We start from the raw sequence: 23,828 nt of genomic DNA, 5'->3' as shown, positions 1-23,828 counted from the left end.
CGAATGTCATGGGGAGGTGGCTAGATTCTCTCTTGTTGAAGACAGTCAAATGTTACTTGCCACTCATCAGCCCAAGCCTGGATATTGCCCAGGTCTTGCTGCATTTGATCATAGACTGCTTGAGTATTTAAGAAGTCATGAATGTTACTGAATACTGAGCAATCATCAGCAAACATCCCCACTCCTGACATTATGATGGGATGAAGGTCATTGACGAAACAGCTGAAAATGTTTGGGCCAAGGACACTCCCTTGAGGACCTCAGTATCCTTAACCTGGGGAAGGGAAGGAGGACTGCAAATTAAGCCATATTTTCTGATCTTGATCACTATGCATTGATACTTATTAAAAAAGTGAATGTGATAACATATTAACGTTCCTACAAATAGATAACCACTCGACATGATTACATATGAAGAACATTGATTTCGACATGACGACACATGCAATTAGGGATGGGCAATGAATGCAGGCCTAGTCAGAGAAGCCCATGTCCCTTGAATCAACAAAAAAGTATGCAAACAGAAAGTTCATTCTCCCAATGCCTTTCTAATTCAAGACATGGCAGTCAATAACTGTATGTTCCCTTATCAAGATTAGATAATTTGGCATAGATTATTTAGAACAGGATGGTTGTTGCCAATGAAATGATATTATAGAATTTCTTAAGTTTCAGAAAGGAGAAACAAAGAGATTGCCACTTAATAACTAGACAGAAGATTAGTTAGAAGGCAATACATTTTACATAGATCAAGGCTGGACTAACACCTCAATTTTATTCCTTTCAAAATTTATTTGGAGAAAAAAAATACCAAATGTAGTTCTATCTACCTCCACAAAAACTTTAGATCCAACCATATGTAGTAACTGAATGATTAAAGGGATTAAAAGAATGATTGAGGGATTAAAAGAATGACAGAGCAGGAGAAAGCATATTATTGCAGATCATTCCTCCATATTATCTGTCTTTAAATTAATAACTACCTGAAATAAAACTATTTTCTGCTCAATATTGTACATAACTTCTAATATTCCGTAAGGCAAGTGATTACCATGAGACCCAGAATTATTTATTTTTGACTCGTATCTTATTGAAGAAAGATGATGCGGAATGAAATTCATAAGCCATGATCAAAAAGCTCAAGTTTGCTTTCATCCATCAATTTGGCAGAGGGTAATAATTAAAATTTTTATTTGTATGTATACAAAGGACTGTACTGAAATTAGTTTAAACCAATATTTTTATATTTTGCAAATTACCCATTTTTAGTGATTTGAATTCTTCAAATATTTAATTTCAAGAAAGCAAATAAGGTAAAAGGAAATTACTGCAGATGCTGGAATCTGAAACAGAAACTGCTGGAAAATCTCAGCAGGTCGGACAGCAGCCGTGGAGTGAGAACAGAACTAACATTTTGAATCTGGATGACTCTCTGTCTTCCACCCTCAGTCTCCCAACCCCGGACAGCCCCCTTCACAACTCTTATCAGCACATCGACCTTTGTTTGGTGCCCCTTCATATTCTCAATCGGGACTTAGAAATTTTTTATCAATTTTGCTTCCAATTTCCACCCCTCTATCACCTCCACATGGTTAAAAAGATAAATTATTTTGGAATATATTTTTTACTCCGAAGATAATAGAATCCTTATAACTTTGAACATTACAAAAGACAGGATCCTTAAAAGTGCTCATATCAAGCTTAGTGTCTATTAGTGGGTTACCACATCCCTGAGAACATAGAACATAACAGCGCAGTACAGACTCTTCGGCCCTCGATGTTGCGCCGACCCGTGGTACCAATCTAAAGCCCCTCTAATCTACACTGTTCCAATATCATCCATATGTTTATCCAATAACCACTTGAACGCTCTCAACGTTGACGAGTCCACCACTGCTGGAGGCAGGGCATTCCACGCCCTTACTACTCTCTGAGTAAAGAACCTACCTCTAACATCTGTCCTATATCTCTCACCCCTCAATTTAAAGCTATGTCCCCTCGTGATAGAACATAGAACATTACAGCGCTGTACAGAAGGATACCTTGCCAGGCAGACAAGATAATGGTGCATGTTTAAGTCCTAAATCAGAGACTTTTATCTCGACAATGCCAATTTGTTCTGATTACATACATTAGAAGCAAAACACAATGGAAGGGGAGCGTTCAGAAAAAAAATTCAAAGGGCAGGATTCCATAATCAGAAAGTTAGAATTCCACCAAAAAGATAATTTTTTCATCCCTGGATCTTACATGCCGTATGCACACACACTATATACACATACACCTTATACTCAAAATGCTGACACTTAGATTGCTCTTTTTGCTGCTCTACGTGTCGCTGGTAAACTGACAGATGGACATATTGTTACTTGGCACATGACTGCAGTGCAGCAGTAAATGTGGCACCCGAAAGTATATATACATAGCAATTGGTTCCTAGCTCTTTAGAAATAATAACAATACAACATCATGCACACACACACATACATTTATCTATATAGCAGCACGTGGTGGGTGGCTGAGACAACGGCAATCAGGAATTCAAATGTAATTAAAATGGAGAACCAAAAAGAAAGAGGCAAGTTTTAGCAAAGCTTGACAGAAAGTGAAGGGAGAAACAGACAGAACTCCAACAGCATGCACATATGAACTGAAAAAGAAAGGGATTTGATTGTTGATTCGAGATAGCTCAGCAGCATAACAATCCAATTTGGAGGAGCAGGACGTGCAGGCTGGGTTCGACAGCTGGAGTGTTTTGAAAATGAGCTCAAGGGCCTTCAAACCGTAAAAAAAGGGGGCGTGGGATGGGAGTTGCGAATTTTGATGCGAGGATTTAGCCAGTAGGAGTCTGGAGGATAAAACAGAAGCTTGCGAAAGGTAGGGTGGGTAGGAGGGGAAAACAGGTGAACAGAAAGAACATCCGTGGAGTCAAATCCCGAGACAGGATTTTAATAGCCCAAGAACTCAAACAATGGTACGAATATGGGGGGGGGGGGGGGGGGGACATTTCAAAGATGCAAAGAAATGCCACGCAGAATTAGAAAGAGAAGAGTGCAGGACAATCACCATCTCCTACTTGTGGAGAATGGGAGGGGGGATTTGTACCGACATGGTTCTCAGTAGCTGACAGTGAGGGGAATGTCTGCTCACATTCACAATCCCAGGCAGTGGGCGGGGAGGCAGCTGGATGTTATCCTCAGACATGCGGCAGGAGCCCCGGCTATCTCCCGGGGGGACGGACGATGACCGAGGAGCAAGCGGGTGTATTTCTAAAGCTGGAGTCTCCGGTGCCTCCCTGAACCTTCTCACCGCCAGCGGGCTCCCCCTCCGCCTGCGGCCGACTTCAAAACACCGACAGCTCGGGGGGGGGCCTCCCTCACTCACAGACTCAACTTAGCTGTCTCTCAGAATGGCCTGCGGTGGCTCTGTGTTGGAGCGGCGGGCTAACGAGTCGCCGTTTCCCGTCCCGATCGATCACAAATCGGACGGACGGGGGTCCAATCCGTCGGCATTTAATTTCGTTTAATCGTTTTCGGAGGGTGGTGCGGAAAGGACGAGCCGTGACGCGATTGGAGAGGGCCGCGGCTTTAGGAAGGACCCGGGTCCCTGGGCACGCGGGGAGATGGAGAAGCGGCCGAATATCCTGCTGACAGGTAAGGAGCCTGAACTCCCGAGTGAGGAATGTAACTCCCCACCAACAAACTCTATCACACCAGAGATACTGGGACACAGGACTGGAATTGGAAATGGGAGGTATCGGGAACCCGTGTAACTCCTTGAGCACAAGTGACTTATTTATCTGCAGCACATAACATGACCGCATATAAATGCATGAGTATACCATAGAAGCAGACCATTCAATTCAACTGCTTCCATGCTGGGTGTTTATGCTACCCCCCCCCATCATTTTTCATCTAACTCGAGCAGTATCTTGCTCGATTCCTTTCTTCTTGATATGCTGATCCAACTTTCCCATAAATACATCCATGCTATTTGCCTCAACTGCTCCACATGTGGCGGTGAGTTCTACATTCTCACCACCCTCTGAAACCCGTGGGCACCACAGGGGTTGGGGTGCGTTATTGACCTTGACAATCACATTTTAATTTGATGTTTTTAAGTTTCCTTTGTACTTTGATTTCTGTTTGGGCTGTTCCCCCTCCTTTTGGGGAGCTGCCCCTTTTACTTTGTCCTGACTTAATCTGAGTTTGTTTATTTGGTTTGACCTAAAAAGAAGGCAAAGAAATGCCTTCTGAATTTCATATTTAATTGAACTTTTGTTCTTCACAAGTGGAAACACCCAAGTCTACTCTAGCAAAACCTTTCATAATGTTATATTATATGTTTTATATATTAGTTTTTTGAAGGGGTAACCAAGAAGGTAGATGAGGGGAGTGCAGTTGATGTTGTCAACATGGACTTTAGCAAGGCCTTTGACAAGGTACCGCATGGTAGGTTGTTGCATAAGGTTAAATCTCACGGGATCCAGGGTGAGGTATCAGAAGCCACAGGGTGGTTGTAGAGAGTTGTTTTTCAAACTGGAGGCCTGTGACCAGCGGTGTGCCTCAGGGATCAGTGCTGGGTCCACTGTTATTTGTCATTTATATTAATGATTTGGATGAGAATATAGGGGGCATGACTAGTAAGTTTGCAGATGACACCAAGATTGGTGGCATAGTGGACAGTGAAGAAAGTTATCTCCAATTGCAACGGGATCTTGATCAATTGGGCCAGTCGGCTGACGAATGGCAGATGGAGTTTAATTTAGACAAATGCGAAGTGAAGCATTTTGGTAGATTGAACCAGGGCAGGACTTACTCAGTTAATGGTAGGGCATTGGGGAGAGTTACAGAACAAAGAGATCAAGGGGTACGTGTTCATAACTCCTTGAAAGTGGAGTCACAGGTGGATAGAGTGGTGAAGAAGGCATTCAGCATGCTTGGTTTCATCGGCCAGAACATTGAAGACAGGAGTTGGAATGTCTTGTTGAAGTTGTACAAGACATTGGTAAGGTCACACTTGGAATACTGTGTGCAATTCTGGTCACCCTATTATAGAAAGGATATCATTTAAACTAGAAAGAGTGCAGAAAAGATTTACCAGGATGCTACCGGGACTTGATGGATTGAGTTATAAGGAGGTACGGTAGCACAGTGGTTAGCACTGCTGCTTCACAGCTCCAGGGTCCTGGGTTCGATTCCCGGCTCGGGTCACTGTCTGTGTGGAGTTTGCACATTCTCCTCGTGTCTGCGTGGGTTTCCTCCGGGTGCTCCGGTTTCCTCCCACAGTCCAAAGATGTGCGGGTTAGGTTGATTGGTCAGGTTAAAAAAAAAATTGCCCCTTAGAGTCCTGAGATGTGTAGGTTAGTGGGATTAGTGGGTAAATATGTGGGGGTGGGGCCTGGGTGGGATTGTGGTCGGTGCAGACTCGATGGGCCGAATGGCCTCCTTCTGCACTGTAGGGTTTCTATGATTTCTATGAGAGGCTGGATAGACTGGGACTTTTTTCTCTGGCGCGTAGGTGGCTGAGGGGTGAACTTATTGGAATTCCCTCCCTAATGACGTTGTGAGTCAACACACAGCACGTGGACTGCAGTGATTCAAAAAGGCAGCTCACCACCACCTTCCTGAGGGCAACTAGGGATGGGCAATAAATGCTGGCCAACCAGCGATGCCTATGTCCCATGACTGAATAAAACAAATCATTTTCTTTACAAACGTATGTTGAATTGCCTTTGGAGATTTGTGGATTGAATCTGCTTCCAACATTCTTTCAAGCCCCATTCTGGAAAATGTGCAAATTAAAGAATTATGAACCTTTACTGAGCAGCTTACTGAGAGGTCAGGTCTGCACCACCTCAACTCACATCTGCAGCTGTGCACTGCTATTCAAGATAGAACTTTATAAACTCTAGAAATGCAGGCAACCATATTGATACCAAAAGCATGATTAACGTATTAATAGAAATTTGCTTTAGTTTCTGTCTATAAAATAATGAGGGGCACAGATCAGCTAGATGGTCAATATCTTTTCCCAAAGGTAGGGGAGTCTAAAACTAAAGAGCATAGGTTTAAGGGAAGAAATACAAAAGTGCCCAGAGGGGCAGTTTCTTCACACAGTGTGGTGAGTGTCTGGAACAAGCTGCCAGAGGTAGTAGTAGAGGCGGGTACAATTTTGTCTTTTAAAAAGCATTTAGATAGTTACATGGGTACGATGGGTATAGAGGGATATGGGCCAAATGCGGGCAATTGGGATTAACTTGGGGTTTTTTTAAAAAAAAGGGTGGCATGGACAAGTTGGGCCGAAGGGCCTCTTTCCATGCTGTAAACCTCTGTGACTCTATTAGGTCACTCACTCAGCCTTCCTTTATCAAACAAAGGGAAAGAGACATGGACTGTTCAACCTTTCCTCATGAGGAAGAAGTTCAAACTTTTAAATCTGTTTAGCAACCTCTGCAGTATCTCTATATCTTGTTTAAAATATGTTGACCAGAACTGTACATACTATTAAGAATATGGTCTATAATCAAGGTTTGAGACAAGTTTAGCATAACACTTCAATTCTAAATTCTATCCCTTCAGAAGTAAACCCCTGTGTTTGATTTGTTTTTGTTATGAGCCATTGGCCTGCATTAGAGCTTTTAGTGATTTGTGTATTTGTACACCCAGATGCTTTTGCTCCTCTGCTTTATTACAATTCTAACTTTTCAAGTAATCTTTTGACTTATTTTCTTCACAAAATGTAAAGCTCACACTTCCCTATGTTGCAACTAATTTGAGTGTTACATGTCATACTGTAAATATTTTTGTTATCTTGTCTTGACTGTCCCTCCAAATTTGATGTCATTGATGTATTGACATTTGTGTCTTGAACAGACTCTGTTGAAGACATTTGTCTGTCATTTCTTGGAGTCTGTGTACTTTGTGCACAAACATATGAATGAGGAGCAGACGTAGGCCATTCAGCCCCTTGAGCCTGTTCAAATTGCACAAGACAACAACTTGAAATTTTAGCATATTTTTAATGGAAAAGTATTTTAAGTATCAGTTATGATTCAATTGGTAGGATTCTCACCTGAGTTAGAAGGATTTGGATTTAAGTCTTACTCCAGAAATTGAGCACAAAATACAACTCCAAAATCAAAGTTTAAAGTTCATTTATTAGTGTCACACGTAGGCTTACATTAACAGTGCAATGAAGTTACTGTGAAAATCCTCCAGTCGTCACACTCCAACGCTGTTCGGATACACTGAGGGAGAATTTAGCATGGCCAATGTACCTAACCCCATCACGTCTTGCAGACTGTGGGAGGAAATCAGAGCACCCAGAGGAAACCCACGCAGACACGGGGAGAACGTACAGACTCCACACGGACAGTGACCCAAACTGGAATCAAACCTGAGTCCCTGGTGCTGTGAGGCAGCAGTGCTAACCACTGTGCCACCATGCCACCCAGTGCAGTACTGAAAGAGTATGGCATTATTGGGGTGCTCCCTTGTGGAAGAGGTTTTGAACCAAGGTTGCCATCAGACTTTTGAATGGACCTACCTTGCATTAAGTTGACCTTTCTCTACACCCTAGCTATAACTAACACTACATTCTGCACTTTCTCATTTTCTTCTCTATGAACAGTGTGCTTTGTATAGCGCGCAAGAAACAATACTTTTCACTGTATGCTAATACATGTGACAGTAATAAATCAAATCAAAGAAAAGATCTTGTGGTACTATATCAAAGAAGAGCCGGAGTATTATCCTGGTGTCAGGAGGCGGCTTGGTGGAACAGTGGTTAGCACTGCTGCCTCACGGCATCAGAGACCCAGGTTCGATTCCCGGCTTGGGTCACTATGTGCGGAGTGTGCACATGCTCCCTGTGTCTGCGTGTGTTTCCACCCACAGTCCGAAAGATGTGCTGATTAGGTGGATTGGCAATGCTAAATTCTTCCTCAGTGTACCCGAACAGGTGCCAGAGTGTGGCAACTAGGGGATTTTCCCAGTAACTTCATTGCAGTGTTAATGTAAGCCTACTTGTGACACTAATAAATAAACTTTAAAAACTTATGCCAATATTTATCTCTCAATCAACACTTGAAAAACATTATTTGGTTGTTTTATTATTTGTGAGAGTTTCCTGTGCACAAATTTTCTGCCAGGTTTCCTACATTACAGCAGTGACTTCCCTTTAACAAGTATTTCATTGGCTGTAGAGCATTTTGGGATGTCTGGTGGTTGTGGAAGGCACTTTGTAAATTCAAGACTTTTTTTAGAAAAATATTTCAAGGCGCTTCATATGAACATAACAACTAGGAGCAGGATTAGGCAATTCAGCCCCTCCAGCCTGCTCCACCTTCAATACAATCATGGCTGATCTCATCTCAGCCTCATGTCCACCTTCTGGCTCCTATTCATAACCCTTCATCCCACTATTAATTAAAAACCTTTGTTTTGTGTTCTGGCATCCACTGCACTCTGGAATAGAGAATTCCACAGATTCGCAATCCTTTGAGTGAAGTATTTCCTCCTCATTTCTGTTTTAAATCTGCTCCCTTTTGTTTAATTGTAAAGAAAATGGATGTTGGACCAAAAGGATAGGAAAGGGTGACAAAATTCTGAAGTGTTATCTATGGTGGAGAATTGGAAGCTGGCTAGGAAATCCAAGTTTGGAGACTACAAAGGCCGAGATATCATTATGGGCAGAGCAGAGGAGTCTGCCGGCAAAAGGGCTAAAGTGGAGGCAGGCAATGCCATGGAAGTGATAGAGAAGATATGGTGCAGGAAGATCAGCTTACAGTCGAGTGGGACTTTGGATTGCAAATAAACTTGTTCAATCTGATACTGGCCCATGCTACTGATTCCATCCCTCTCCCTGGCTATTGAGTTTGTGGTGGCAGTGGAAGACAATGACTTTGCTGTTAATTGGAAAGAATTGTGGCATTTCGAATTGGAGGTTGGGCAAGCAGCCTTAGAACACAGGCAATAGAATGTGTCAGAGATGCAGTGAAGAGTTCAAGCTAGGCATTGTCAGCATATGTGTGAATATGTCTGACACCATTTTACCCTACTAATTCCCCTGACACTAAGGAGCAATGTAGCATGGCCAATCAGCCTAACCCGCACATTTTTGGACAGTGGGAGGAAACCGGAGCACCCGGAGGAAACCCATGCAGACAGACGGAGAATGTGCAAACTCTACATGGATGGACAGTCACCCAAGGCCGGAATTGAATCTGGGTCCCTGGTGCTGTGAGGCAGCAGTGCTAACCACTGTGCCACCATGCCGCCCTACTGTTAAGAACAGTATGTGGATGAGAAAGAGCAGAAAGGTAAATCATTGAACTTCATGGTAATGGGGTGGAAAGAGAAGCCACTGTTGACAATTCTCTGATTACAATCTGATAGTTAAGAGTGAAACCAAATGTGATTCTGGATGGTTTGGTTGACAGCGTCAATGGCTACAGGTCGGTGAAGAAGGATGAGAAGGGACAGTGTGCCCTGCAGATGGCATTCCTGATTTTGACAAAGTTGTGGTAGGATAGAAATGTGATTCCGAGGTGACAGCACCTTCAAGGACTTTGGACAGACAAATGATTGTGAAGATGGGGAAATAGTTTACAAGGACAGAGGAGCTGAGGATGGAGGTTATTTTCAGGAGGAGTGTGATGAGAGTACCTGAGAAGAGGGAACCATCATTGATCAATAAGGGAATTTGGGTGGGTCAACAGTTGACTGGGAATGGCATCAAGGGAGCAGAGGTTTTGTCTCATGGGCAAGCTGAGATTGGAGAGGACCGGAGGGGACATAGGATTAAAAGTTGATAAAGGCTTTCTTTTGAGGCTAAGGTACAGAGGATGGAGGTTTGAGTTGATGGGTCAGTGAATGGAGGCAAAACGGCATAGGCAGCTGAACAAGTGGACAAAATAATTCAGGAGTTCCTTGTACATATTGCTGTGAAGGGGAAAGAAGTTTAAGGAGATGCTAACAAGTGGAGAAAACTGATTATTTTTGCTCTTCAGGATGAACCTGAGGTAGTGAGCAGTTTAGGCTGATAGGTTTGAGGTCTGACAGTACTTGATGTGGTGCTGCCTGATCTGTTTTTGAATAGTTGATTCAGTTTGTGTAATCGGTCACATTTGATGTCTGCACCTGTTTGATTTTGGGGAGTATAATGGTGGTAAAGAACTGGCATGAGACAGAGTCAGGACTGAGAACAAGAGCATCAAACATAGAGAGTTATGAAATGTAAATAAAATAAGTGCAAATAACTGTCTTCAATGGCTTTGTTTTGTAGCCTAATGTTTTGCCCAACAGATGTAAGTGAACATCGTAGTTGCATAAATATTGAGAGTCATATTTCTTAAGAGTTAACCTAGATTATGCTGACTATTGCTGAACTGCCATGTTGCTGTTTTAACAATACATTTACTATTCTGCCAGGTACTCCAGGTGTTGGGAAGACTACCCTTGGTAAAGAGTTAGCTGGAAGAACTGGATTGACATACTTTAATGTGGGAGAACTGGCAAAAGAAGGTGAACATGAATGAAAAGAGTATTTAAAATTATTAATATGGTAATTGCTGGAACGGGATGAGTTATAATCTAATCTAACCAGTTTATATTCAAATTTAACTTGGCTATGAAAAATCTGACTGCAGACAATTCCAAAAATCCATATGTTCCTCAAAAAGATTGGTAATTCTTGAGCGTTGGATTGTTATTACTACTCAATATTTACTGATAGTCTTCATTTTACCTTTTAATCTCTTGACTGTCCACAAATGAGGCTTGTGACATGGAAATTTATTTATCATAAATTGAGTTAGCTTCTTGACTTCAAGCAAGGTGTTAACCCAGAACTGAATTTTCACGAGTTACAGAAAGTATTTTCTGCAATCAGGCAAATTATTCTTGGCCTAATTACTGCTACAAGTGAAGCATTTATATATTTTCAAAATACTTAAGAGTTAGGACAAGAAATCTGCAATTCTAGGTGCTGAATGTTAGTGAAGGTGATGAAAAATATTTGCTTTGAACAATACTGTAAATAGCTGTCCCTGTTTTGATCGCAATTCTTGCTCTTCTCTATCAGTTTATCTGATTTGATTTCTTTAACCAAGGCGTATCCAAGTTCATTGTGTTCAAGTAAATGGATGGACATTTTGCTTTTAGATAGTAAGATAATGAAAAGCAATAACCATTGCTCAATGTTATTGTTAACATTTTTCCATGATTTTATATTGTTTATGTACAGCAGTTGTATGTTTTACTTGCAGTACTTTGCAAGATGTGTATTGATTATTACATTAATCAACATTATTACATAGTTTCTCTCAGAGTTGATGTTGCTGTTCAGAAGGTAAATGTAAACTGTGTTGTATTTCTAATGTTCTTATAAAGGTAATCTGTATGAAGGTTATGATGAAGAATACTTGTGTCCCATTCTGGATGAAGACCGGGTGAGTTTTGTGATACAAAATGCAAAACGAATTGCAAATTAATTTTTTTCATGTCTGTTTTTTGTTTAACAATTAATTAGTTTAATGCTTACTGCAAACTTTATACTCCCTCCTTGAAGTTTTGGATTCTGATCAAACTGCTCAGAGTAATAAAAAAAACCAAGTCAGTTGGACAAATTTTCAATCATTTTATCTTGTACATACTTCGAATGGGGAGAAATAAACTTCACGATCGCAAAACAGATATTTTTCAGCGAGTCTCACAATATTGAACATATTTTAATGACTGCCTCTCACACCTGTAGTTCTAGCTTCAGTTCTGAGCACCACATCTTGGGAAAGACATATTGCCCTCTGAGGGAGTACGGAATTGATTTAATAGAATGAACTGGATTCCAAGAGAGTAAGAGTACACAAACTAGGGATGTATTCCCTGGAATTGTAACGGTTATGGGGCGACTTGATTGAAGGTTTCAAGATATTAAAGAGAACTGATAGCCGTGATCTTATTGAATGGTGAAGCAGGCTGAAGGGCCCATGTTCCTGTGGCAGGGCATATAGAGGGAATCTATTTCTGCTGGTGGGAAATCTAGGGGAAATAGCTAAAATTTTTGATCCAGGCCTTTCGGGAGTGAAGTTAGGAAACACCTCTACAGCAGGAATATAGAGTTAGATCACAGATCAGACAGAATCTCATGGCTGGATGGCTAAATGGCCTGCCCTTGGTTTTTGTAATTTTCTTTCTTGCCTTCCTCTACCAAATATCACAAACCCTAAGAACTAGGAGCAGGATTAGGCAATTCAGCCCCTCAAGCTTGCTCTGCTATTCAATATGGTCATGGCTGATCTTGTCTCAGCCTCAACTCCACTTTCCTGTCTATTCGCCATAAGCCTTCAACCCATTACTAATAAAAAAAATCTCTATCTCTTCAAATTTACTCAATGTCCTGGTACCCTGGGGTAATAAATTCCACAGATTCACGACCCTTTGGGAGAAGTAATTTCTCCTCATCTCTGTTTTAAATCTGTCATCCCTTATCCTAAAACCATGACTACTTGTTCTAGATTGCTCCATAAGAGGAAACATCCTCTCTGTGTCTACTCTGTTAATTCCCTTTAGCATCTTATATACATCAATTAGATCTCTCTCATACTTCTAAACTCTAAATTATAGCCTAAACTGCTTAACAGTAACAGGAGTAGACATAAGAATTATTACTGTGCAGAAAGAGGCCATTCGGCCATCATCAGCACTTGCTCTCCAAATGGATAATTTAGAGCCGTTTTCCTGCCTATGCTCTGGAACCATCTTGCTCTCCTGCTCATCCTTGGCCTGCTGCAATGTTCCAGTGCAACCCAACACAAACCAGAAGGTTTATGATGGTCAGTGCTCAATAAAAACAAAACTTGAGAACAAGTGATAGATGGCCTTGTGAGGATGGGGGGCTTGGGGCAACATTTCTTTTTGCATTAAAAAATGTCAGGATGGAGGAGAAAGTTCACAGTCTAACATTGTTGAACTCAATGTTGAGCCCAGAAGGCTATAATGTGTTGAATCGGAAGATGAGGTGTTGACCCTCTGATTTGTGATGGTGAGTTGAAACGGCCAATGACAGGAGGATTGGGACTAACCAAAGGTATTCAGAAAGGTGGTCACCCAGTCTGCGTTTAGTCTCCCCAGTATAGAGGAGACCACATTGGGAACAGCAAATATGGCAGAACAAATTGAAGGAGGTGCAAATTAAATGCTCCTTCACCTGAAAGGAGTGTTTAGAGCCTTGGACAGTGAGGAGGAAGGAGGTAAAGGGGAAGGTGTTGCATCTTCTGCGATTACATGGTAAGGGGATGAGGAGTTGGGGATGATGGAGGAGTGGATCAGGGTGTTACAGAAGGAGTGGCTCCTGCAGAATGCTGATTGGGGAGGGGGTCGGGTTGAGGGGAAGATGTGTTTCGTGGTGGAGTTGGCAGAAATGGCATCCTTAGAATGTGGAAGCCGGTGGGGTAATGAGGGAAACTATTGCCACTCATGAAAGAATCAAGAATGAGAGAACACAAGTCCTTTGTGCCGTGTGTGTGCACATGTGCTGGGGGTATTTCTAAGGAATGATGGATAGTTATTCTTTGAGTACAGTTGTGTGTTAATCAGCTCTTGCAATCTGCTAAATAAGTTTTGTTTTATAATTTTATTGAAAGAAGCCTGGTTAAAGTCTCTCTTATTCTGGGTACCGATGGAGAAAGTAAATGGTTGGCCATTTTGATGAGTAAATTGAACTTCTAAATTAATGGTACGACCTGTATACTGGGGCTAGACGATATGCGTACCCCTCCCATCCTATGTTGTATTTCCCTTTTCAGTTAGCTGCTAATCTCTTATATGTTCTTTTCATGCTGCTTTTATTTGCTTTTTCACTTCTTTTCTGAACCTTCTATATATCCAGTCGAGTTCTCAATTGTATTTTCTACGTGGTGTCGTAAGCAGACTTTTTATTTCTTTTGTCATCCAGGGAGCTCTGGATATGCTTTCCCTACCTTTAGAGGGAATATACATGACTCTGTCTGAAAAATCACTACTTTGAAGGTCGCCCATTGTTCAGCTACCATTTTTCCTGCCAGTCTTTAATTCCAATTTGTTCGGTCGAGATTACCCCATTGAAGTTGGTGTTTCCCCAGTTAATTATTCTTGCTCTGGATTGTTCTTTGTTTTTTTCCACAGTCAGTTTAAATCTGATTGTACAATGATCTCTGTCTCCTAAGTGTTCTCCTGCTGATACTTTATCTTCTTGGTCCACCTCATTTCCAAGAACTAGGTCTAACAGTGCATCCTTTCACAGACTGGAAACGTATTGCTGCAGAACATGTTCCTGAACCTACACGAGAAACTCTTGCCCTTCTTTGCCCTTTATGCTATTACTAGCCCAGTCTATATTCAGATAAAGTCCCCGATTATAACCACTCTATAATTTTTGCACCACTTTGCAATTTTCTTGCACATTGTTTCCTCTGCATTTTTCCCACATGTTGGTGGCCTATAGCCTAGTGCCCAATGTTGGTGTTTCAGGTTGAAGCTGTGGGCAGGCTGTGACAGCTAACTGCCAATCTACCAACTAGAATTCACTTGCTAACCGATCAGCACTCTCTTCCCATGAAGTATAAATTGTTGTTCCCTTTACCTTTGGTGTTCTTCCGAATGTCCTGATGAGTGCACTTTTTATTTTCAGAACAAAAATGTTTGACAGTGTGAGCATGCTTGCATGATATCTATTATAGTATGTTCACATAAATTTAACTCCTAATAGAGCAATCTGTTATGCAGGTGGTTGATGAACTTGATGATAAGATGAGCGAAGGTGGGATAATTGTTGATTACCATGGCTGCGACTTCTTTCCAGAGCGCTGGTTCCATATTGTGTTTGTCCTTCGTACGGATAATACAATTTTATATGACCGATTGGAAAACAGGTATTAAAATGTTTGTCTTGATGTCCCCCCCCGCCCCAACACCTCCAAAAAGGTGTAACATTGCCTGACCCAGGTTCTGTCTCAGGTTATCTGTTGCTAAAACTTTCCTCCCCATCTTTGTTACTTTTAGACTTCACCGTTCCAATGCATTCTTAGTTGGTTCCCATGTTCTATTCCCCCATGAACTGGAGGTTATCTAAACTTGTTGACTCATCACCCCATTCTCACTGACCTACACTAGCTCCCATTTAAGTAACTCCTCAATTTTAAATTATCATTAATGTTTCAAATCCTTCTATTGGCCTAACCCCTCCAAATCTTTTTAATGTCCTCTAGTCCGACAACCCCTAAATACCTGCGCTCCTCCAGTTCTGCACTTTTGAGCATCCCCAATTTTCACATTGCTATTGGCAGCCATGCTTTCAACTGTCAGGCTCTAAATATGGAATTCCCTCTCTATACCTCCTTTCTCTTTTAGTTTTCTTCCTTTAAGATGTTCCTTAAAACCTAACTATTTGTCTAAACTTCAGATCACCAATCTTAATATCTCTTTCTGTGAATGTCAAATTTTGTTCGCTAAAATTCTTTTCAAGTGCCATGGGATGTTTTACTGTGTTAAAGGTGCTGTATAAATGCAAGATGTCCTGCTGCTCATGCTGTTTCCCTTTCCTGTCCCAGGAACATTGATGTCAATTGTAGCACTTCTCCTCTATCTATCTGAAATTGGCTAACCCAGTACAAACTAGAGATCAAATCTGGGATCATAATAATCTGAAATGGGGAAACTATTATTTTTTTAATCCATTCGTGGGACATGGGTTTTGCTGGATGGCCAGCATTTATTGCCCATCCCTAGTTGCCTTTGAGAAGGTGGTGGTGAGCTGCCTTCTTGAAACGCTGCAATCCATGTGCTATGGTTGACTCACAATTATACTTCCGCTTGGAAGGCAGGATAGTTCAAGCTTCGATATCTCCACATTCAGCATTCATACTATTCCACCTTGGTCAACTCAAATTCACCTAATATAGTAGATTAACATTTCTACTGATCTTTCTTTCCCTCTGACCCAGTCAAGAACAAATGAAAATTGCATACAAAGTTGCCAGGCTTGAATGACTACAAGTTCAAAATTGAACTTGGCTATTTATCTTTCTCTTCTCCGTCCATATGCTCCAGAATATTTGGTCTCATCTTTACCCATGCAAGATCAACTTTACTCTTGTATTTACTTTTGAACAAAATTAATAGGCATTCTCCGTGGCACATAACTCATTATGGATTTTAGTGCAAACTGTTCTTTTATCTTGCATTGCTGAAACAAAATAAATGCACCATTCTACAGGTTTTTGTAAAGGTGTCAGGTTTTCTTCCCATTTCCCTCATGTTGCTGTAACATGTTAATATATCTGCTTTCAGTGCTGAAGAAACTTTATGAAATGACAATTGACATTTTATTTTCATCTTTATTCAGGAGTTACACTGGAAAGAAGCTTCAGGACAACATACAGTGTGAGATTTTCCAGACTATATATGAAGAAGCCATGGAGTCATATCGAGAGGAGATTGTGCATCAGTTACCCAGCGACACGCCTGAGGACTTGGAAAGAAATTTGGAACAAATTATACAGTGGATTGAACAGTGGATGAAAGATAACAATTAAATGTATGATGGATGGACTTGTGCCAAGAAAACAGACTTGTGTACAAATGCCAACTGTAATCTAAGGAGCTGGCTGATTTTCATTCAGCTGACTTTACTTGGTAATATTTGTGAAATATTGTTGGCATTTTAATCAGTAAATAACACACACAACTTTCAGGCTGTTTAAAGATTTGCCAAATATTTACAAACAAAATTCAGTGATGTTCATTGTAAATATTTTCCCTTGCATTAAATGTATGAATATGCTGAAGGATGTGAAAGTATTAATTTATAAATTGAATAATAGTGTCTAAAAAAAAATACATAGCTCGAATGAATTAGATTTTATTTTAAAAGAGAAAAATTTGGGTAAATAAAATTGCTGCAAAGCGAGATGTGTTGCTGAACCTTTTTGTCTTGCAATCATCAACACAAAGGCAAGAATGCCAAACTTCAAACTATTACAACAATTTATATCATATGGGGGGGTCTACAGCTTTCTGTTGTTTTCTCCATGGCAACTGGTAATCTTACATTTGTCCTGATGAGTGCAAGACTGAAAGCTTCGGTTACATTTCTCTCTTTGGCAATATTCAAGTTCTATACTCCCAGTTGGCTGTTGTAAATAAAGTTATTTGAAAGAATGATTTAAAATGGGTAATTGAGTCCTAACTACATTGTAGGCCAAGGGTTGCATGTGATTTTGAATTGCCTTGCATTGGCTGAATGAATATGATCGTGTCAGCTGTGATAGATTGGGAACATTCTCACCTCAGAAGGTTTTGCTCAACTCAGAAGAGTTCAAGACCCACTCGAGACTTGAGTGCAAAATGTAGGTCAACATCCTCAGGGCAATGCTGTACTGTCTGAAGTGACTTTTTATCAGATGAGACATTAAACTGAGGTTCTGTTTGCTTTCTGAATGTGTGTAAAAGATGCCATTGTACTATTTTGAAGAAGAGCAGTGCATTGGTTTCCTAGCCAATATTTATCTTTCTACCAACAACACAAACAGATTATCTGGTTGATTGTGAGAGCTTGCTTTGTTGTTTTCCAACATTACGACAGTAACTAAACTTCAAAAGTACTTCATTGGCTGTGGAATGCTTTGGGGCATCCTGAGATCATAAAGTGCTATTGAAATGCATTTTTAAAAAAAATTAGTCCTTTAACTAATGGCATGAGTTGCAATATAGCACTGAATAATATGGAGGAGGGGCAAAACTAACTTTTTCAATGCTGATTTTCCACTCACCATTGCAATAGTTTCTGAACAAATGTGAAGTAGCATTGATGGGAGTTGTAGAGTGTGTGTATTTGGTACACACACACACTCCCATCTGGGAGGAGAAAGGCAGCAGTAATTTAACACTAATGCACTTGGACAGAAAAGCTTGCGTACTTCTGCACCAATGTGAAATGCAACTTGGTATATGCCCAAAAGAGATGTGACGATTCAATTAAACTGAATACATTTTATTTTCACTTATTTATGGCATCACTAACTGCTGTCTTGAGTGTTTGTTTTTAAAGTTAAAACTAAACTACTACTCAAAACGTGGCATATCCATCTTTCTCTGTTTTAATGTAACTTCTCCAATTAAAAAAATAATTGGACATGACTCCCTGATCAGGTACAGTACTGCTTTGTTTAGTTTCTCCTTCACAAACTGTTTTTACATCGACTGAGAGGAATGTTGGGACGAATTATGGCGATAAACTAATCTACTCTGATTTGTAACTTGCCATATAAGATTTCCATTTAGCAGGATGAAGTTTCTCAATTAATTCAAAGTTTAGGCAAGGATTGAAGTTCGCTTCTTTCAGTTGTCCCAGGTACAATGTGATTCCACATTCCCTGTTGGTGAAAAGGAATATTTTTGGTTTGCAGGGTGATAGTATAGGATGTGGTGACTGCAGCAACTGGTGGAGTTGCGCAAGTTTGTTCAGACTCCGCTTACCTGAGCCCTCACCTGGAGGGAGGTGACGTCACGGCCGGGTCACGTGGGTCTGGATTTCCGCCATTTGTTTTCCGGGGAAAGAGGCGGAAAGTTTTTCGCGGATCCGACAAGTGGGAAGCGGCTGATCGGGGTCGGTAAGAGCGGGGCTTTCTTTCCGTGTGAGCCGGTCTCTAGTGAGGGGAGAGGAAGGAGGCTCAGGTCGGTGGCCGGCGCCCTATAATTATTGTAATATTCATTCAGGAACAACATGCTGCTTCCTTCCGCCTGCAGGCTGTTATAAAGATGGACATTTGTTTCTTTTGCCCTAGAAAAAAGGCACCAGTTTTCGGGAGTTGTAGAGCAGGTTTTCTGAGGTCTGCTGCTGCTTCTGCATCTGGCATTCAGATTGACCCAAACAACCCCACTCACTGCCTGCAGATCAGTGGTGTAAATTCACCACATTGTTAGGAGTGAAATTTATGATTCTCAAGTGGGATGTAAATTTAACATGCATGTCTGATATATCAATCTAGTCAGTGTTGATGGCTGTTGATCACCGTCAACCTCTAATTTAAAATTCTCAATTTGGTGCCCAAATTTCATGATAGCCTTCTTGCTCCTTTTGTATCTCGCTGTAACCTTGTCTAACCCTAAAACTCTGACAAGAGCTTCATGTTCATTCAACGTTCCCATTGTGCAAACCTGACTTGGTAGCGGTGCCTTCAACTGCCTTGGTCCTAAACTCAAATTACCTTGCGAAACCTCTCTTCACGGCCCCTTAAGTACTGCGTCTTTGACCAAGCCTTTTTTTTTCCTGTGCTAATAGCTGCTACTTTGACTGAGTGTCATTTATTTTCTGATTGTGTACCTGTGCAGCATGTTGGCTTGCTTTACTATGTTAAAGACAAAAAAACACAGCTTTTGTGCTTTAGAATATGTGTGTGATTATGCAATGCCTCAGTGCACTGCCAATGGGATAGGATCATGAAACTAATATTGACTGATCAGAAAGCCCAGGCTAAGTTATAACATGCCTAGGTGCAGCTCTTGATTCTCCAGTAATTCACCTTTTCAGTTTTCTGTGGTCTGCCACTGGATTCTTAAAACATTGAAATCACCTATGATTATAATAGCTTCTTTTGCCTCTTGATGAGCTAAAGGCTTTGTTCATCCTTATTCATCAAGATGCTAATCATTTCTTGTTCGAAATCTAGATTTAACAACTCAACTTTGTTGCAGTGGTTACTATTTTAGATATTACAAAAAAAGTGAAGCAGTTTAGTTAATAACTGAAGGAGAAAGGTATGCTTCAGAAATGTTTTAAAATTTATTTTCACTCAAATTTATCCCCAGTGTGTGAAAATTAACTTTCTTGTATAATTTCTTTCTACCCGAAGAACTTTCTCAGAAACATTTCTGTGCTCTTCTGTAGATTACTCACTCATGGAAATAAATAGGCAATTTTGTTAATTATATCACCATCATTTCTGCCTAAGATTTAACCAGCTTATCTTTTGTGTCCCTCCTTTACAATGGTGCTATGAATTTAAGTGGCATCTTTTAATGTTCCAAGTGCTTCACAGGAATGTTACAAAGCATAATGTTTTGACTGTGAGCTGCATATGGTAACATTTGGGCAGATGGCCAAAAGCTTGGTCAAAGAGGTAGCTTTTAAGGATTAATTAAAGGCGGGAAGAAAGGTGGAAAAACTTAGGGAGGGAAGTCCAGAACTTAGAGCCTAGACATCGCTAAGTGCTAAGTAGAGGATGCTCAAGAGACCAGTTATCTCAGAAGGTTGTGGGGACTGGAGAAAATTACATAGAAAGGAAGGGAAGGACTTGCAAACAAAGTTTTCAAATCATGGCATTGGTTGAGTGGGAGTCAATGTAGGTCAACAAACATGGGTGATGGGTGAATGGGACTTGATTTGAGTTAGACCGTGACAGTAAATTGAACAACCTCAAGCTTATGGAGTACTTTAGATCTTTTTTTGTTCCTATTTGTAATACCACAACTAATTTTATTGCCTTTCCCCTTGGAAGGTTTTCACAATACTTGATTTTTTTCTGTTCCTGTAATGCTGCTAATCGAAGGCTGCCGTTCTTTTTGTTTGTCTGTTGAATTCTGAGTTTTACAAAAGTTTAAATGTCTTCTGTTCGCAGTGGATTACATGCAAACAGGTTTTGCTAGTGTATTACATCATATGCAAAAGAAGGTTAACGTGCATTTATTGATGGGATTATAGATGCAGAATGTTCTGTTTCCAAATGGTTGAAACTTAAGTATGGGCTCTGATGTTGACAATCCTTCTGAATGCTGGGAGAGCACTGATACTGTTTCAACAAATTTGTAGCACCAAATAAATTTGGAATTTAGCTAAGTTCTCAGGAAGTAAGAATTGTTTTCATTTTATTAACACGTTGAATTTTCTATCAGTAATATTTCCATTAAAGACATTTCTCCATTTCGCAGCTCATCTGGGTTATGCTTTATTATTTGGTGTTATTAGGCCTTGCCGTTTATTAAGATATTGATTAATGAAAAATATTACATTGGGAGTTAGTAGAATTAATTAAGTAAAATTTTATAGCGTAAGAATGGCTTTATTGAATTATTAGAGATTCCCTAGTTAAAGGATAAGCACAAGGATTTTTTATATTGCTTTGTTGAATGGGTCTCAAATTATTTTTTATTTATAGAGTATCTAGAATATAGCAAAATTACTTAAAATGCTGCACAGAGGTGCGGTAAGAATATAGGCAGTAACTCAAACAAGGAGTGGTGACCAAAGATTGGTCAAGGAGGATAAGCTTTTAAGATGGGTCTTAAAGGATTAGAGGAAGGTGGAGAAACAGATGGCTTTATGGAATGAAAATCAGACTAGGGGCTAAAAGGATGACCATCAATGGTGATACAAAAGGCACAGTGGTTAGCACTGCTGCCTCACAGTGCCAGGGACCCAGGTTCAATTCTTGGCTTGAGTCACTGTCTGTGTGGAGTCTGCACATTCTCCCTGTGTCTGCGTGGGTTTCCTCCAGGTGCTACAATTTCCTCCCATAGTCTGAAAGACGTGCTGGTTAGGTGCACTGGCCATGCCAAATTCTCCCTCGGTGTACCCGACCGAACAGGCGCCGGAGTGTGGGGATTAGGGGATTTTCACAGTAACTTCATTGAAGTGTTAATGTAAGCCTACTTGTGACACGAATAAATAAATAAAATGGAAGGAGGTCAAAATTAGAAAAACAGAGGGTTTGGGGGGCTGATCAAGCTGGGAACATGGCCATTACAAGCTAGATCCATAATCCAGAGGTCTGGGCTGATGATCTGGAGACATGGATTTAAACCGCATCGCAGCAGCTGGGGAATTTAAATTTGGTTACTTAACTAAATCTTAAATAAAAAGCTAGTGTCTGTAATGATGACCATGAAACTACCCGATTGTTGTCTAAATCCATCTGGTTCTTTAAAATCTTTTTAAGGAAGGAAACCTGTTGTCCTCGTTTGATATGGCCTATATCTAACTCTTTATGTGCCCTCTGAAGTGGCTCAGTCAACCACTCAGCACATCAGGGATGGACAATAAATGTTGGCTTTGTCTGCAAAACCCAGCAAGTGAATAAAAAAAAAGAGATACTGAAGTTTGAAATTATATTGGGATTTGTACGTGAGGATAAAAATGTTAAATTTGAAGTGCTGGTGAACTGAGCCATCTATGATAGCAGGGAAAGAATAGAAAATAACAATGGGTACACAAAGAAGAGTACCAAAAATAACATCCAAGCGGCACAAATGATTGGAAAATATGACAACAAAAGCATGTCAGAAGCTAATATAGGCCAGTGAGCATGGGGATGACGTGAGAGTGACTTGTGCAGGTTAGGATACACACAGCAGAGTTTTGGGTGAACCGAAGTTATGGAGAATGAGAGTCTCGACAGGAGAGCACTAGAATAGTCAAAACTGCAGGTAGCAAAGAACATGGCTGAGGATTTGAGATCTAGATGAGTGTGAGGCAGGGATGGAGATGAGCACTGTTGAAAGGAGGTAAGTAGAAGATCATTATGGTAAAATTATGAAGGGGTTGGAAGCTCTTCAGTTAATCCAAACCACTTCTGGATTTGTAGAGTTTTTTATTTTGGCAAATATCTTTGTTTTGTTTAAATGCTGATCAGGAAGCCCTAACTTGGAATTACTGAGGCAAATATGAGTTGATTTATAGCTATTGTATATTAAAGTTTTGAGTTTGTTACAATATTCTATTTCAAACTGCACTAAAACCTATGTTATCTGGTAGGAAGGTAAATTATAAGTGTCAGCTTTTACTTCTGTTTTTTCTTGTATGTGTCAAAATTATCTATTTCAGAGTTAATGCCTACCAAATGATATTGGGTGAAAAGCCCTTCCCATCACCTTGGTTTTAATAGTGAAATCTCCCCATCTAGCCCCCATTACACAGCTATCAGTAGTTGACAGATGATGTCTATTGCAGACTTAATATAATCCACCTTTTTTAGTGAGTAATAGTAGTGGAACAAGTCCTTGTTATAATTCACTGCGTAAAGGAAGAATCTGAAGCTTGTCTTTGCTTAACATAGATTTATTTTTAAAACCCAAAGAGCACAGGCTTTCTTTTCCTTCCCCTGACACAGGCAGAAACCAGTCCTTGTGTATATTTAAGAATAATGCCTGTCCCTTTCCCCAATTAGTAACAGCTGCTCTGACATACAACTGAAGCACGTCATTGTGACAGGATTTCAACATTAACAGTTCTAACCTGTCTGAGAAGCTACTAATGGCTGATAAAACACTCTTCAAAAGCAGACAGGTGTCTTCAATGCGATAAGAATCTATTATAGATGGCATTCCTTTCTCTCTCTCTCTCTCTCTCTCTCTCTCTCCCCCCCCCCCCCCCCCCCAACTGATGTGCTAATTTACGATCATACGGTTTGCCAACCCTGACAAGATAAATGGCAAACTTGACAAGTAATCACAGGAAAATGGGTGGCTTTTGAATGGGGAAACATCCACCCTGTAAAGGATGGAGTTGATACTCAACAAAAACAGCAGAGCACTGTTATGCATGTTGTACCATGCCCGTTTAAGAGAATGGACTCAATCACCACCCTGAGTGGAGCTTGCTTAGCCAGTCTTGTGCTGACTGCTAGAGGATAGATGTATTAATAAACGGTTCCAGTAGTTTATTTCCACTAACCTCATGGTCTTGTATTAGTCTTTATGGAATTAATTTGTTCACCCCCTTTTATTGGGTGTTCACATTTAATCAATTAATCTGAAAGCTGGGGCCTGGGTGGAACTTGACTTGGTTGCCCTACT

The 23,828-nt window shown here is 40.5% G+C and overlaps 3 protein-coding genes across 8 annotated transcripts in view; 2 read left to right on the top strand and 1 right to left on the bottom strand.

The window, feature by feature from the left end:
- Positions 1-3,404, bottom strand: part of rad17 (RAD17 checkpoint clamp loader component) — a 39,001-nt gene extending 35,597 nt beyond the window's left edge. The window contains exon 1 of one of the 4 annotated variants that reach the window (XM_078214856.1): positions 3,310-3,404. The gene's annotated coding sequence lies outside the window, so the exon portion shown is untranslated. Of the gene's footprint in view, positions 1-2,284; positions 2,305-2,487; positions 3,004-3,150 lie in introns of those variants that run through there. The other 3 variants (XM_078214858.1, XM_078214859.1, XM_078214857.1) reach the window with 3 other exon arrangements.
- Positions 3,383-18,523, top strand: ak6 (adenylate kinase 6). The gene is made up of 5 exons (XM_078214865.1): positions 3,383-3,653; positions 10,434-10,526; positions 11,394-11,452; positions 14,766-14,911; positions 16,384-18,523. The coding sequence occupies exons 1-5, from the start codon at positions 3,623-3,625 to the stop codon at positions 16,571-16,573; spliced, it is 519 nt and encodes a 172-aa protein (XP_078070991.1). The 5' UTR covers positions 3,383-3,622; the 3' UTR covers positions 16,574-18,523.
- A 71-nt stretch (positions 18,524-18,594) lies between these two features.
- Positions 18,595-23,828, top strand: part of ccdc125 (coiled-coil domain containing 125) — a 35,533-nt gene continuing 30,299 nt past the window's right edge. Inside the window, exon 1 of one of the 3 annotated variants that reach the window (XM_078214862.1) lies at positions 18,595-18,649. The gene's annotated coding sequence lies outside the window, so the exon portion shown is untranslated. Of the gene's footprint in view, positions 18,714-23,828 lie in introns of all 3 variants that reach the window. The other 2 variants (XM_078214863.1, XM_078214864.1) reach the window with 2 other exon arrangements.

Source organism: Mustelus asterias, chromosome 6, assembly GCF_964213995.1.
Source record: "Mustelus asterias chromosome 6, sMusAst1.hap1.1, whole genome shotgun sequence".
In the NCBI taxonomy this organism is placed as follows: domain Eukaryota; kingdom Metazoa; phylum Chordata; class Chondrichthyes; order Carcharhiniformes; family Triakidae; genus Mustelus; species Mustelus asterias.
The sequence above is the reverse complement of the archived record's forward strand: the minus strand, read 5'-3'. Positions and strand labels throughout refer to the sequence as shown.